Source organism: Sorex araneus, chromosome 1 (assembly GCF_027595985.1).
Source record: "Sorex araneus isolate mSorAra2 chromosome 1, mSorAra2.pri, whole genome shotgun sequence".
In the NCBI taxonomy this organism is placed as follows: Eukaryota; Metazoa; Chordata; class Mammalia; order Eulipotyphla; family Soricidae; genus Sorex; species Sorex araneus.
Genome location: NC_073302.1, coordinates 317,294,491 through 317,309,137, shown reverse-complemented (window position 1 = coordinate 317,309,137; position 14,647 = coordinate 317,294,491). Strand labels below are relative to the sequence as shown.

At 36.8% G+C, this 14,647-nt stretch overlaps 1 protein-coding gene across 1 annotated transcript in view; it reads left to right on the top strand.

Moving 5' to 3' along the window:
- The window catches only part of TLL1 (tolloid like 1), a 216,441-nt gene that overhangs the window by 104,401 nt on the left and 97,393 nt on the right, over positions 1–14,647 (top strand). The window contains exons 2-5 of the mRNA XM_004610364.2: positions 3,240–3,350; positions 7,366–7,446; positions 9,778–9,930; positions 10,650–10,767. Coding sequence (XP_004610421.2) covers positions 3,240–3,350; positions 7,366–7,446; positions 9,778–9,930; positions 10,650–10,767 — 463 coding nt within the window. The remainder of the gene's footprint in view (positions 1–3,239; positions 3,351–7,365; positions 7,447–9,777; positions 9,931–10,649; positions 10,768–14,647) is intronic.

Here is a 14,647-nt window from a genome sequence, read left to right as displayed (position 1 = left end):
TCAGACTGATATTTGAATATACTGTAAATGATCACAGTATATTTAGTTAAGAAGAGAAAACTAGTATGCTGCTGTCCAGGGTATGAAGAATTGTGAAAATTTGTGCACTGTTGGTACAAATGTTAAATTGTGCAACTTCATGGGAAGCAACATGGAGTTTCCTAAACAAAATTTAATACAGATCTTCCATATGATCCAGAATTTCTGTTTCTGGGTGTATATCTAAAAAAGTGTTTTAGGGGGGTGGGAGAGATACTGGGTTCATAAGTGGTGGAGAATGGACACTGGTGGAGGGATGGGTTCTCGAACATTGCATGAGGGAAAAAACAAGCACGAAAATGTGTGAATCTGTAACGGTACCCTCAATGTGACTCAGTAATTAAAAAATAAATAAATTATTAAAAAATAAAAAAAATTAAAAGTGTTAATTCACTTAGACCTTTGTATTCCTATATTCATTATAGCATTTTTATAGTATCCAAATGTTCAAAACAGCCATCTAATCATCTATCAATAGATGAATATATATGCATATTATTATAGGGATTATATATGCATGTACACATGTGCATTTATATAAATATCACTTGGCCATAAAAAGATTGAATTCTTTTTTTGGGGGGGTGGTCGGCATTGGAGATCTCACTGGATGATACTCAGAAGTTACTCCTGGCTCTGCATTCAGCACTTAACTCCTGTCACTGCTCAGAGAAATAAGAGATGCCAGGGATTGAAGGCTGGTCAACCTCATGCAAGGAAAATGTCCTACCTGCTGTAATATCACTCCAGCCTCCAAAGATTGAATTCTTGACATTTGCAAACACACATATGATTCTGAGGTCTAATAATGAGATCAGTCAGAGAAATACAAATGGTGTATAATTTCACTATATTTGGAATCTGTAAAACAAGATAAATATTTAAAAAAAGCAAGACAAATGAAAAAAAGCAGCACTCACACAATCAGAGCAGAGGTAGGTGGTTGCCAGAAGGGCTACAGAGGAAGTGGGTGAAGTCAGTGAAGCCAGGCGGGTGCAAGCTTCCATTTGTATGTAGTCATAGTGATAGAATGAGCAGCATGGGAGCTGCATTCAATTATTTATTTTCATGTTTGAAAACAGCTAAAAGGGAAAATCTTAGAAACTTTCCCTTTGCATATCTTTTGGTAAGAGATGTCATAGTTGAGAAAATTCTAATTCTAATGAAGATTTTTCTTCATGCTGAATGGTAACTTACCCTGCACTAATTTCTATTAGATTTCTTTTGGGGACAGGGGTGAGGTGGTGTTTGGGCCACACCCCTTGGTGCTTGGGGATTACTCCCTCCTCTGGGCTCTGAGATCACTCGTGGTGGGGTGCAGGACAACCATGTAGTGCCAGGATCAATCCTGGGTCAGCTGTGTGCAAAGCAAGTGCCTTAATCCTGTCCTATCTTTCTTGGTCCTTGTTTTATTGCCTCTTATCGAATGTCAGTTTTGTAAGAAGGAACCAAACTGGGTAAATAATCTTGTAGGATAAACTTCTTATCAAAGCCTAAAGTATTTCTGAGGCTTTCGGGATTAAGGTTAAAGTTTTAGAAATGAACTCTTTTATTGACAAGTTATTTACCTCTGTTACGGTTTGGATGGAGTAAAATGAAATGAATTGAAAAACATGACTGGCACTTCCTAAAGTTTTAATGCATTTTCCTCCTTACACTCTTGGTTTTGCAAAAGAATAATCTGAAGAAAAAAATTAAAATTATAAACCTATATCAAGAAATAAATAGTCCAGAATTTCTAAGTCTTTTGTCAATGTTTTGTGGTCTCAGAGTTAATCGTTTGTAAGCTTGCTATATTACATATAATTATTCTATTTTGACATCTAGCAGTATTAGGGATTAGTTAAACTAGTTTTGTATTTAAATAAAGATCTTCTTTTTATTTGCTCGTGTGTATTTCCTTAAAGAAAAGTCACATGCTAGTTTAAACAAACTCTTCTGTTTTTCTATAATTGTTTATAAGATTTTGATTTATTAAGGAACATAAAAGACTGTTTTATAATCCACAGTATTAGAAGGTTTCCAGGTCTTAGGATAATAACTTTGAATCTTCCAAAAATATGAACAATATCTTTCTGTCATTGCCTAAATGAATATTGACTTAATAGTTTTTTTATTTATATATGGTTCATTTCAAACCAGAGACAAGATCATATTTAGAGAAAGTATATAATAAATGTCTAAAAATGTAATGACATTATCATAACAGAACAATTATGTATATGTTTATACAAATGGACTGGAGTGATAGTGCAGCGGGTAGGGAGTTTGCCTTGCACGCAGCCGATCCGGGTTTGATTCCTCCGTCCCTTTAGATAGCCTGGCAAGCTACCAAGAGTATCCTGCCTGCATGGCAGAGCCTGGAAAACTACCCGTGGTGTATTGTATATGCCAAAAACAGTAACAACAAGTCTCCAATGGAGATATTACTGGTGCCCACTCGAGCAAATTGATGAACAACAGGACAACAGTGCTACAGCTTACATATATATATATATATATATGTATATATATATATATATATATATATATCACTGCCATCCCATTGCTCATCGATTTGTTCAAGCAGGCACCAGTAATGTCTCTCACTGAGAAACTTATTGTTACTGTTTTTGGCATATCCAATACGCACGGGTAACTTGCCAGGTTCTGCCGTGCAGGCTCGATACTTTCGGTAGCTTGCCGGGCTCTCTGAAAGGGGTGGAGGAATCGAACTCGGGTCGGCCTCGTGAAAGGTGAACACCCAACTGCTGTGCTATTGCTCCAGCCCATATATATATACACATATACGTATATGTACACATACGGAGAGAGAGAGTAAATTATTGCTTCCTCTTCTACCTGCTTTTCTCACAAGCACCCACTGTAAATGTTGCCATTCTTAGAGATTTTCACTTTTCTATAGATTAGTTTATGTTTCACTTACTTCAATTCCCCTTGAACCAGTGACCATTTTTTTTTTCAAGGAAATGGCTTTCTTGACATCTCCAGAAACATCAAAGCAAAACTATATGGGTCATGCTTATAGGTGTATGTTATATGGTAACAGATTAGATACATTCATTTATAATTGCTTTCTGAAATATTTCAGTATACTGATGGGCCACATTTCCATATATTAATGAATAAACTTGATATTTCTTTGCATCAATTTTACTCTTAAAATATTTTACATTTTAATTGAACTTTTCTCTTTTTAGCTGTCTTTTGGGGTGATATTGCCTTAGATGATGAAGACTTAAATATATTTCAAATTGATAGAACTATTGACCTTACACAGAACCCATTTGGAAAACTTGGACATACCACAGGTATGGTTGATGATTTGATTCAATTTGCATGAAATGGATCTCACTTGGAAATTTAAATTTTTTCAGTAATGATTTGCAAAAGTATTGGTTTGTATGGTTTAGGCATGTAATGTCACTCTACCACCAAAAAGGGTGTTCAGTTTCTAATTTTTAAGGTTTTCATTAAAATTTTAAAATGTTAAATATTAGTGCCATTTAAATTTCTTATTTTATCATGGAAAAATGGCAAGACAATGGTTAAATTGTCTTTTGTAGTTATGGCTGAAACTTCTATTTTGTAGTTATGGCTGAAACTTCTATTCAGTGTCCAGTTTTTTAATCATTGCATGTCCTTTCACCACCAATACTTTTTTTTCTCTTTTTCTGTTACACTGGAAATAAAATGCATACAGCTCTTTTTGAAGGTCACCCCATAGTGCTCCAGAGGCATGTGGTGCTGGGGATTGAACCCAGGGTCTCACAATGCAAGTCATGTGCTCTTCCACTTGAACCACATCCCAGACCCTATAGTACATTTTGATATCTAGCAGACAACTGCCTTATAGACTTAAATCTTCTTACAATAAATTCACTTCACTTTTCACAATTTATTTCTTTGCAACATCTGACAAATTTCATATACATGCTAAATTTGATAGAATAGTACTACAAACATAGATGTAAAGGTATTCCACATTGTAGATTCAAACGTTAGCTGTCCTATATGTTGTGTTAATGCATGTGTATGTCTGCATGCCTGGAGATTAGTGTGAATAAATGAACACTTGCAATTAATTGCAGAAACCATAGTGCCTTAGTATTAATTTTTATGCACAATTTCTTTTTTGGAGGGAAGAGGGAGTTTCGGCCACACTCAACAGTGCTCAGGGATAACTGCTGACTCTGCATTTAGGGATCATTCCTGGCAAGTCTTGGGCGACCATATGGGATTCTGCAGATTGAGCCCTAGTTGGCCACATGCAGAGCAGGTGCTTTACCCACTATATTATGACTCTAGAGCCTCAGAATGAACATTTTAAATAAATACTATTATCACATCTCAGCAATATTTGTGAGAAATTTTTGTAAAATCAAAGAAATTTGTTGAAAATGGTAATATCTGCTACATATAAAATAGTTTGCTTTGACCTTTGCTCTATGTTGGGGCAGCCTCTTCATGCACCAAATATTGAAGGAAAACTTCATTTTACAATGTACTCAGATATTGCTATAGGTCTACTAACTGACTCTCTGATTACTAACCGGCCCTTAACACTGCCATGGAGGCAATGGATTCTAGACAAGAAAGCAAATCGTTCCACTCAAGAAAATTCTAGTATGCTACATTTTTAGTCTTTATTACAAATTTTTCTTTGTTTGCTACAAGTTTTTTGTAGGCATGTCTTAAATTCCTCATTCCCTATTTTATTAGGAATATTTGTGATTTGAAAAAAACTTAATGCTATTCTTACATTTATTTTTCCCTGGAGAGGTTGTGTCACACCTAGAGGTATTCAAGGGCTAGTCTGTTTCTGTGATCAGAAATGACCTCTGGCAATATTCAGGGACCAGATTTAGTGCCAGGAATTGAACCAGATTCTGCCAGAAGCAACCACTTGCAACACAAGTGCCTTACCTCCTGTACTATAGCTCGGATCCTTTAAAAAAATATTTTTTTGGAGTGTATGGGATCACACTTGGGCTTCACATGTGCAAGCAAGTGCTCTACTACTGAATCATAGTCCGGGCTGTCATTTCTAGTTTTTACATGGCAATGTGGTGGCAGGGATCTCACACAGTATTCAAGGGGCTAAGGGTCCTGTTGTATTGATACTCAGTTCATGAAGCCAGATGTTTCAATTCTTAGCCCACCTATCTGGCCCCACTCTAGCCCAACTGTAGTATTGGGAATTGGTATGGAAGGGATAACAGGGTTATATCAAATGTGCTTTGGTGACCATGAAGTTCCATGGTTCCATAAGCTAAGGGACTTATGCATGTAAGGCATATATACCTGACCCCATAGCTATGCTCTAAAATAGTAATGATTTGGAGAAAATATTGTTTTATATAAATATATAAAAATTTTAATCAAAAAATTCCATTCAAGGGCAGGAGGGATGGTGTATTATCTAGGGTGCTTGCCTTGTACATGGTAACCTGGGTTTGATCAAATACGGTCCCCCAAGTCCCTCCAGCAAACCAAGAGTGATTCCTGAGCACAGAACCAGGAGTAAGCCCAGAGAACTGCCCAGTGCCCAACACCCGCAAAAAGTTTTATTCTAATAGCATATATATGTCTGAAATTTACACACATTTTATTTCTTGGTTCTTTTTTTATTAGTTTGTACTGAATTTTGTTCATTTCTTTATTTAAAATGTATTGTTTTCTTTGGCAGGAGAGATAGTATAGAGTTATGGTACTTGCCTTGCATCCAGCAAACCATGATTTAAATCCCTGGCTTAGTCCAAACCAATAAAAACCACATTATCCAAAATATCTTTGATTTTAAGAGTCTTTAAACATTGTTTTTTGAAATTCTTTAATCACGTTAATAATTATCTAATATTAGCTATGTCATTTCTTTTTTTGTAAAATTATTCTTCCTACATCTACTTATATGTGTTTTAGAACTATTCAACATGAAATATAATTGTTACATAACAGTCATTTTAAACACATAGATGCCATCCTTTAAAAATGTTCCTTCTAACTACTTAGGAATGAATATATTTAAATATTACTTCATCTTTCTGAAATGTTCAATGAAAAAATTTCAGAAATTTTTTCTCAAAGGGCACAGCAAAAATGTGGCCATGTAATGCAAATAATTAAGAAGATTATTAGTCAGTAAAGAAAACTTTTACTGACTTGCCTTATAAGGACTTCATTGAATTTTCCTATAAGAGGCTTATGTGGCAATAATTCTTCTATGGTGTTCTTTATTAAGTTCTGTCTAGGTAATTGTTTTTTCAATGCAGATTCATAGGGGGAATAGATATTACAGGAAAATAGTTCAAAGTTTGAGAAAAGCTTGTTGTTTCCATGAATTTTTGGCCCTTTTAACTTCTTAGCCCAAAGAGACTCATGAACTGCAGGCACGCCTAATGGTACAAATTCACTGGCGCTTGTTCTGACTTTATTAATGGCTATATTGGTTGGTTATTTGCTCAATGATTAGCTGTTTTTTAAATATTCACGGAAAAAGGAAAATAGATAAAATTAGGAGTCCTGGAATGAAAATCAGATGCTCTACTTTTTCACTTCGTTAGATGCTCCACTTTTTGATGTTCTGTAGGAAGTCATCTATGGTAGTTTTTAATTGGTAAAATTACAAAACATATGTCTCTATCCCAAATCTCTTTTCTGCCTCTTAGGCTACCTAATGATTTGCATCTCTTTTTGAAAAATTTTAAAAGTATATACAATTAAGTATAATTTGCAGACAAATAATCTTTGAATTAAGATAACATTTTTCATATTGTGTTATTTCTTAATGAACTATAGCAACTGGTCTTAAACATCTTCTAAGGCATTTAAATGCATAATTAAATATGACGTGATTTAAAAATATTTCATAATCAAAGCTGCGGAGCCAATTCCACACGATATGTTTGCTCCTCTGATGTTTTCTAAGTGCAGATTTTCCTTTTGAAAATCGTTCACATCAAGGAAATAGCTGGAAGGCAGTCAACAGGGCAGAGTCACTTGCTGTCATCCTATGTCACATTTTGTGATGTCAAGGTCAGGATGAACAAAATTGTTCCAGATTATCGATTGTTCACTCAGTGGCTCTGAAGTCCAAATAAAGTCATTAAATTTCCTCACTGTATCTCTCCCACTTCCTTAGCTTTAGTTCCCCAAATTAATTTTTTGGAAAATTCTCATCTCAAAGATTTTTAACTCTTCCTGACTCTACATGCTATTGGACCACATAAAAGGAGATGTCTGAAGATATAGCCTCTTACTATTATTTATTTCAATAATCTCTAAAATATATAATGGGATGGTCTTAAATGCTTTATCTTCTTTTAGGTGGATTTGGAGACCAGGCTATGTCAAAGAGACGAGGGGCGCTCTACCAACTCATTGACAGGATAAGAAGACTTGGCTCTGGTATACCAATATTTGAAGTTGCGAATACTTGAGTTTCTGTACCATAAATATTATACTCAGAGACATCTGGTTTGTTTTTAAGATACAAAACATGTATAAATTCATGTAGAATAGTCTTTTACTCTTTTTATTTTGTTGGTCTATACTTAATATATTATTTAAGACAGTTGAGAAAATTATAATGTTTCATTAAGCTTCTCCTTGCTAAAAATGTATTAGTTATAAATTTTAATGTTGACGCTTATTGGGTGTATATGAGATATCCCATGAAAATGCTTTTATCAAGCATGGAGCTATACCAATTTTAATGGAATGTTAAAAAGTCATGACTTTTTGATGGGAGATATAATATGCTTAAGGCAAATTGAAGAACTAATGGATAGCTTAACAAATACCTGAAGTCTCTCTGGGAATATATCCCGAGGATGCAAAAGAGCACAGTAGCAATGACATCTGTACCTATATATTCATTGCAGCACTGTTCATAATAGCCAAAATATGGAAACAACCCAAATGCCCTAAAACAAATGACTGGTTAAAGAAACTGTGTATTCCACACAGTGGAATACTATGCAACTGTTAGGAGTGATGAAGTCATGAAATTTGCTTATAAATGGATAAACATGGAGAGTATCATGCTAAGTGAAATGAGTCAGAAAGAGAGGGACAGACATAGAGGGACTGCACTCATTTGTGGAGTATAGAGTAGCATCACATGAGGCTGACACCCAAGGACGGTAGATAGAAGGACCAGGGGGATTGCCCCATTGCTGGAAGACTGCTTTATGAGCGGAGGGGAGAAGGCAGATGGAATAGAGAAGGGATCACTAAGAAAATGATGGCTGGAGGAACCAGTTGGGATGGGCGATGCATGCCAAAAGTAGATAATGTAACAAGCATGATAACCTCTCAGTGTCTGTGTTGCAAGCTATAATGCCCCAAAGTAGAGAGAGAGTATGGGGAATATTGTCTGCCTTAGAGGCAGGGGGAGGATGGGAAAGTGGGGGTATACTCGGAATATTGGTGGTGGGGAATGTGCACGGGTGGAGGGATGGGTGTTTGATCATTGTGAGATTGTAACCCGAACATGAAAGCTTGTAACTATCTCACAGTGATTCAATAAAATTTAAAAATATATTTTAAAAATGAAAGAAAAAAGAAAAAAATACCTGAAGTCTCTTTTAGCTTTTCAGAAAAATAGAAAGAAGTCTGCAGGGATAGTTCAGTGAGCTGAGTGGACACTTTGCATTCAAGAGATCATAGTTCAGTCCCTGGCATAGCATGATCACCTCAGCACCACACGGCACGATCTCTGAGCACTGAACTGGGGAAAGCATCTGCCAATCACTGGACACTAAACCCAAACCAAATCAAACTAAAAAAAATACTATATAGCTAAAGAAATATTGGGGAAAATTTTCTTCTGTTTTTAAATTAATATTTGTAGTATTGGATTTTCTAAAGGTATTTTAGAGTTTGGTTTCCTTTGTTGTCACTGTTCAAACTCCATCTGCTAAAATACCTTCAATTTATAGACAATTAATGAAATATTTGAAAGTAGATACTTTTGAGATATAATCTTCTCCAGCAAGAAAGCTTCATTCCAGTATGTTTAAGAGATAAACATGTTAGGACCACAGGCATAAGGGGAATACAATCTATATTTGAGATAAGTATTGGCTGGATGGTGGATATTTGTATTAAGAGTGTGAAACTTAAAAAAAAATAAAACAAAAAATATGAAGAACCAGGAAGAGAAGTTTACCATACAGACTTGAAAGTTGTTTGAGAACAGATTGTATTTTATACTAATCTGTCTATGCCATAATTCCTAAACTCATCTCCAAATCATGATGCTTACCTGGCTTTGAACCCAGAGTACAGGGAATAGAGATAATTGATTGACCGAGAAGACTGAGATCGCATGTTTTAAATGTTCTTCCATTTATTTTTTTAGGAAATGAAATTTTGTAGTAAATTTCCATAATTTTAGGCTATTCTATAGACTCTCATTTCTTGCTTAAGGGCTTGGGAATTTAGCAAGACTAAGAACCTTGGCCATGAAAGGCATAAGTAATGCCTGCGTGGGCATTCATCAAAATTTTCTCACAGAGCATTAACCAACAGCATTTGGACATAAAATATTTAAATAGTTCACTGTTTATTTTTCCAAGATGTAATATGAGCAAAGATTTTCTTTAATGCATTTTTGACTTCAGGCAAATTTAGACAAGTATGTAAATAAGACATTTTAACTTTTGTCCTTGAAGAGGTAAATGATACCCTAGCCAAGGACTTCTGTTTCACAGAATGTTTGAAATGTCATTGCAGGCTCAGAGCAAAACAGCACAGTTAAGGGAAAAGCACCTCTGAAATTCTCAGGGCAAAATGAGAAAAACCGTGTTCCCAGAGCTGCTACATCAAGGACTGAACGAATTTGGCCTGGAGGTGTTATTCCTTATGTTATCGGAGGCAACTTCACTGGTAAGATAGCTTGGAGTCCCTACTTGGGTAAAGAAATAATTCACATTGCAGATTCCGTGGATATTGTACTAAACATTAATACTGAAAATATAGCCTGAAATTAAACTTAAAGAATATTTCCTTCTCCTTTACCCAGGTTGTTGGTTTAAAATGACTTTAAAATGGGCAGGTATCTTTAGTCTTAAGTTATAAGTCTAAAGTACCTGTTCTGGATTTTATGTTTAGTTTTTATTTAATTATGTTGGGGGTGGGTGGGGGAGCCTCCAAAGTGGTGCTCAGGTGGTCTAATGACCCCCACCGGTGATTGTTACTGGCCAGGTCAGAGTTCAGTGCCCAGAGACCGATGATCAGGGCTGCTCGGCCCTGCTGTGCCAGGGTTGCTTGGGCCACCTCGGCTCTGCTGGGGCCTCACCCGGAAGTGCTCAGGGGACCATGTAGTGCCGGGAACTGAACCTAGACCACTGCATGCTAACCACTTGGACTCCCCCTGGACTCCCCCCTAGCACCCTGTTTTGATTTATCAATCGTGGCAAATGTGGCCGTTACATCTCGAATCTGATTCTCCTTCAGCCGGCAGGAAGGATGTAGGTCCTGTTTGTGGAGCCTGCGAGGCGGTGACCACCAGCCCCCCACAGGGAGATCTCCTGCAGTACCCGACGCTTCTTTATTAAAGCGCTGTTGCAGATATTTCTTTATTAAAGCGCTACCACTTTTTCCAGGCAGCCAGCGGGCCATGTTCAAGCAGGCCATGAGACACTGGGAGAAGCACACTTGTGTGACTTTCATTGAAAGAAGTGATGAGGAGAGTTACATTGTATTCACATACAGGCCTTGTGGGTAAGTAGAACGAGGATGATTTAAGTCCATTGAAAGAGAAAAGAAATCTCTGGGTATGGTTCATTTATTAACATTTGCTGCGTATTTTGTTCATGACGATGTGCAGGTTTTTTGTTTTGTTTTTTTTTTTGGACTACACCCAGTGCTACTCATGGCTTACTCCTGGAGGGCTCAGGGGACCTTCTGGGGTGCTGGGGATTGAACCCCGATCTTACACTAACAGCTGGCCCTGAGAAAGTGCAGATATTTTAAAGGAATAGTAGATTTGAAATAAAATTATTATTTGACCACAGGCCTGTGTGCAGAAATACATCCCTGTATTTCTCTAGTTTTGTACATTTCACTGACTCTTCCCTGTGTTCTAATATAAATAATAATTTTATCAATGCTCCACCCACTTAGAAATTTCAGTAACTTGCCTAGAAATTCAAATTTTCCGAGTAATCATTCACCATCTAAAATTCATGCAGTAACTTTCTCTCACTATCCACTGTCTTTCTGGTTTTCATTTCTGTTCCCTGTCAGTTCTTCAGCCTGCTTTTATCTTTGTCATCCCTCCCATGCTCTAATCCAGCTGTGTTCTCATCTTGCCACGCAAGTACACTGCCACTATAATTACCTTCAGGTATTGATCAGATATTGTTTGAGACACTTCCATGCATCTTCTAGCAGTGTTTACTAGATTTGTTTCTGACAGAAAGCTAAGAAATATTCTCTTGACACAGCTCTTTTTTAAAGTGTGAAAATAACTGTGTTAAATGTTACCCCCCCACCCTGCAGGAAATTCTTAAAAAAAAAAAAACTTTATGGTTCATTTTTTGACCTGGAGATTGGCCCACATATCAAGCTGAATTATGTAATCTCAGTTTTCCCTGTTCTGGTAGAAATTATGTTCTCTCTTGATCATGTAGCTCTCTCTTGTTCCTCAAATTTCCCTAGGTAGAATCTTTAAAGTTTTTCTTCACCATTTCTTTAAATTTTCAAATATACCTATTGATATTTATATCAGTAAAACAGAAGAGTTATTGATACCTAATCCATTGAAAACTATGGCATCACATGTTTTATAAGATTTTTTTTAAAGGCTACTTCCATCTCACCTATTTAAAACTGAAGAATGTACATGAATATTATAGGGATAATGCTGGTCTAAAGACAAAAAATTGAATTTCTTAACACTGGCATTTATTTGGGGGGAAGGGGCTTGGGGCCATAGCCTGAGACCCTCAAGGACTTCTTCTAGCTCTGGGTTCAAGAATGACCCATGGGTGAGCTAAGGGGACCGTATGTAATGCCAGGGATTAAACCAGAGTTGGCTATATGCAAGTCAAGTGCCTTACCTCCTGTGCTATTTCTCTTGGCCCCTGACTATAGCATTTAAGAATGCCATGACTTAACCACATTTTCCACCTGGTGTACTTCCTGGCATCACCTCTCTCCACAAATCCCATACTTCTGCCCAGTGATGGGGGCAGCAGCTCTCTAAGCAATGTTAGATACTTTAAGACCTTTTTCTATAGGGGGACAGAGTGATAGTGCAGTAGCAGGGCACTTTATTGCATGCAGCTTACCCAGGTTTGATCTGAAGCACCACATGTGGTCCCCTGAACCACATTAGGGTTGGTCTTAGAGCAGAGAGCCAGGAGTAAACCCTGAGGTCCACTGGATGTGACCCCAAAAACTAAATTCAACCAAAACCCAAACCAAAAAAACCCTTAGGTTTTTCTGGTGAAGGTTTCTAAACTTCTGTCCTCTGTATTCCCAATAAATTGGGACTTCAATTTAGATATTTGTTCCATTTCACTTTGAATTTTTTTGTGTGAGAAATACTTATTAAGATGTGTTGCCTCAAACGACATCTGCACATGTATGTTCATCGCAGCACTATTTACAATAGCCAGAATCTGGAAAAAACCCGAATGCCCTAGAACAGATGACTGGTTGAGGAAACTTTGGTACATCTATACAATGGAATACTATGCAGCTGTCAGAAAAAAGGAGGTCACGAATTTTGTAGTTAAGTGGATGGGCATGAAAAGTTTCATGCTGAGTGAAATGAGTCAGAAAGAGAGAGACAGACATAGAAAGATTGCACTCATCTAGGGTATATGGAATAACAGAGTGAGAGACTAACACCCAAGAATTGTAGAAATAAGTACTAGGAGGTTAACTCCATGGCTTGGAGGCTGGCCTCACATTCTGGGGAAAGGGCAACTCAGAGAAGGGATCACCAACTATAATGTAGTCGAAGGCCATATGTGGGAAGGGAGTTGCGGGCTGAATGAGGGCTAGAGACTGAGCACAGTGGCCACTCAACACCTTTATTGCAAACCACAACAGCTAATTAGAGAGAGAGAACAGAAGGGGATGCCCTGCCACAGTGGCAGGGTGGGGTGGGGGGGAGATGGGATCAGGGAGGGTGGGAGGGATGCTGGGTTTACTGGTGGTGGAGAATGGGCACTGGTGAAGGGATGGGTTCCCGAACTTTGTATGAGGGAAGCATAAGCACAAAAGTGTATAAATCTGTAAATGTGCCCTCAGGGTGATTCACGAATTAAAAATAAATAAATTAATTTAAAAAAAAAGATGTGTTGCCTCTGTCACCTAACATAGGGAAAACATGTTCTTGGATTTGCCATATTAGTGATGCTACAATTAATCAATGAATTCAAGTGGTGATATACTAAGTTCTTCTGTAAGTTCTTCTATGGCTGTAAAAGTGCCCATCATTGCTGATAGTGATTTTCTAATGATTTCCTTTTAAAGTTATTCCTCTATTATAATTAAGGATGTTTTATAAAAGAATGTTTATACTTGTGATTTAATTTTATATTTTCTATATACAGAATATAAAATAAAACATGTACTTATATTTTTAATAATGGTAGAACAGGAATACATATTGTATGTGCATCTATATGTGTTTGTGTGTATATCTTTATATAATATGTATATATCTTTGAAATCATACCCAGAAATGCTCAGGACTTACTTACTCAGGCTATAATCTCAGGGGTCACTCCTGGTGGGACTCGGGAGACCATATTAATTGCTGAGGATGGAACTTGGGTCAGCCCTGTTCAAAACCCTGGAATATGTATATTTTACTAGATATTGGGAGGAGGGCATTATCTCAACTGGATTTATTCTATAAATTTTACTTGAATGTTAACTTAAAAGTACTAGGTTTTAATCTTGGCTCTATCTGAGAAATATTGAAAAAGGTTTAATTACATTCTATATATTTTTGGACACTGACATAATTTTGTAGCTCTGACTTACTCTAGCAATCTTTCATTTTAAATTAACTTTAGTTTTGGTTCCTCATGGTTTTCTGGTGTCTAATATTTAAGAGGTCCAAATCTAAACTGTTTTCCTTTTGGGTTTCAGAGATGGAGATTGCTCAATTTGCATATATCTGCATACAAAATGTATTCAGATCAATTCATCTTTTCTCTTTCCCACCCTTCTATTTTAAACAGCAAAATATACAGAGCACCAAATTATTTTCTGTTTCACTGCTCAATTTCTGTTTGTAGCAAGTTGATATGTATAACAATTTCCTTTTACTAATTTGGCACTGACTATGCTCTTTTATTTTCTAGTCACTTTCAATATTTTGCTCAGAATATTTTAGTCACTTAGAATGAGTAAATTCATTTTCTTTTTGATCCACGGAATTCTTTCATATATTTTCTTCTTTCCTATTTTTGAGCTCCCCAGAGTGGAACTTTGTTCTGCCTGCAGTGTCATATCACCAACACTCCTTCACCAGTCTGCCTCCATCAATGATGAGGTTCTTCCCTCAGACTACCCAGAATGCTGCCTTGCTTATACACAATCAAGAAACTATCACCTGGGGGCTGTAGCAATAGCACAG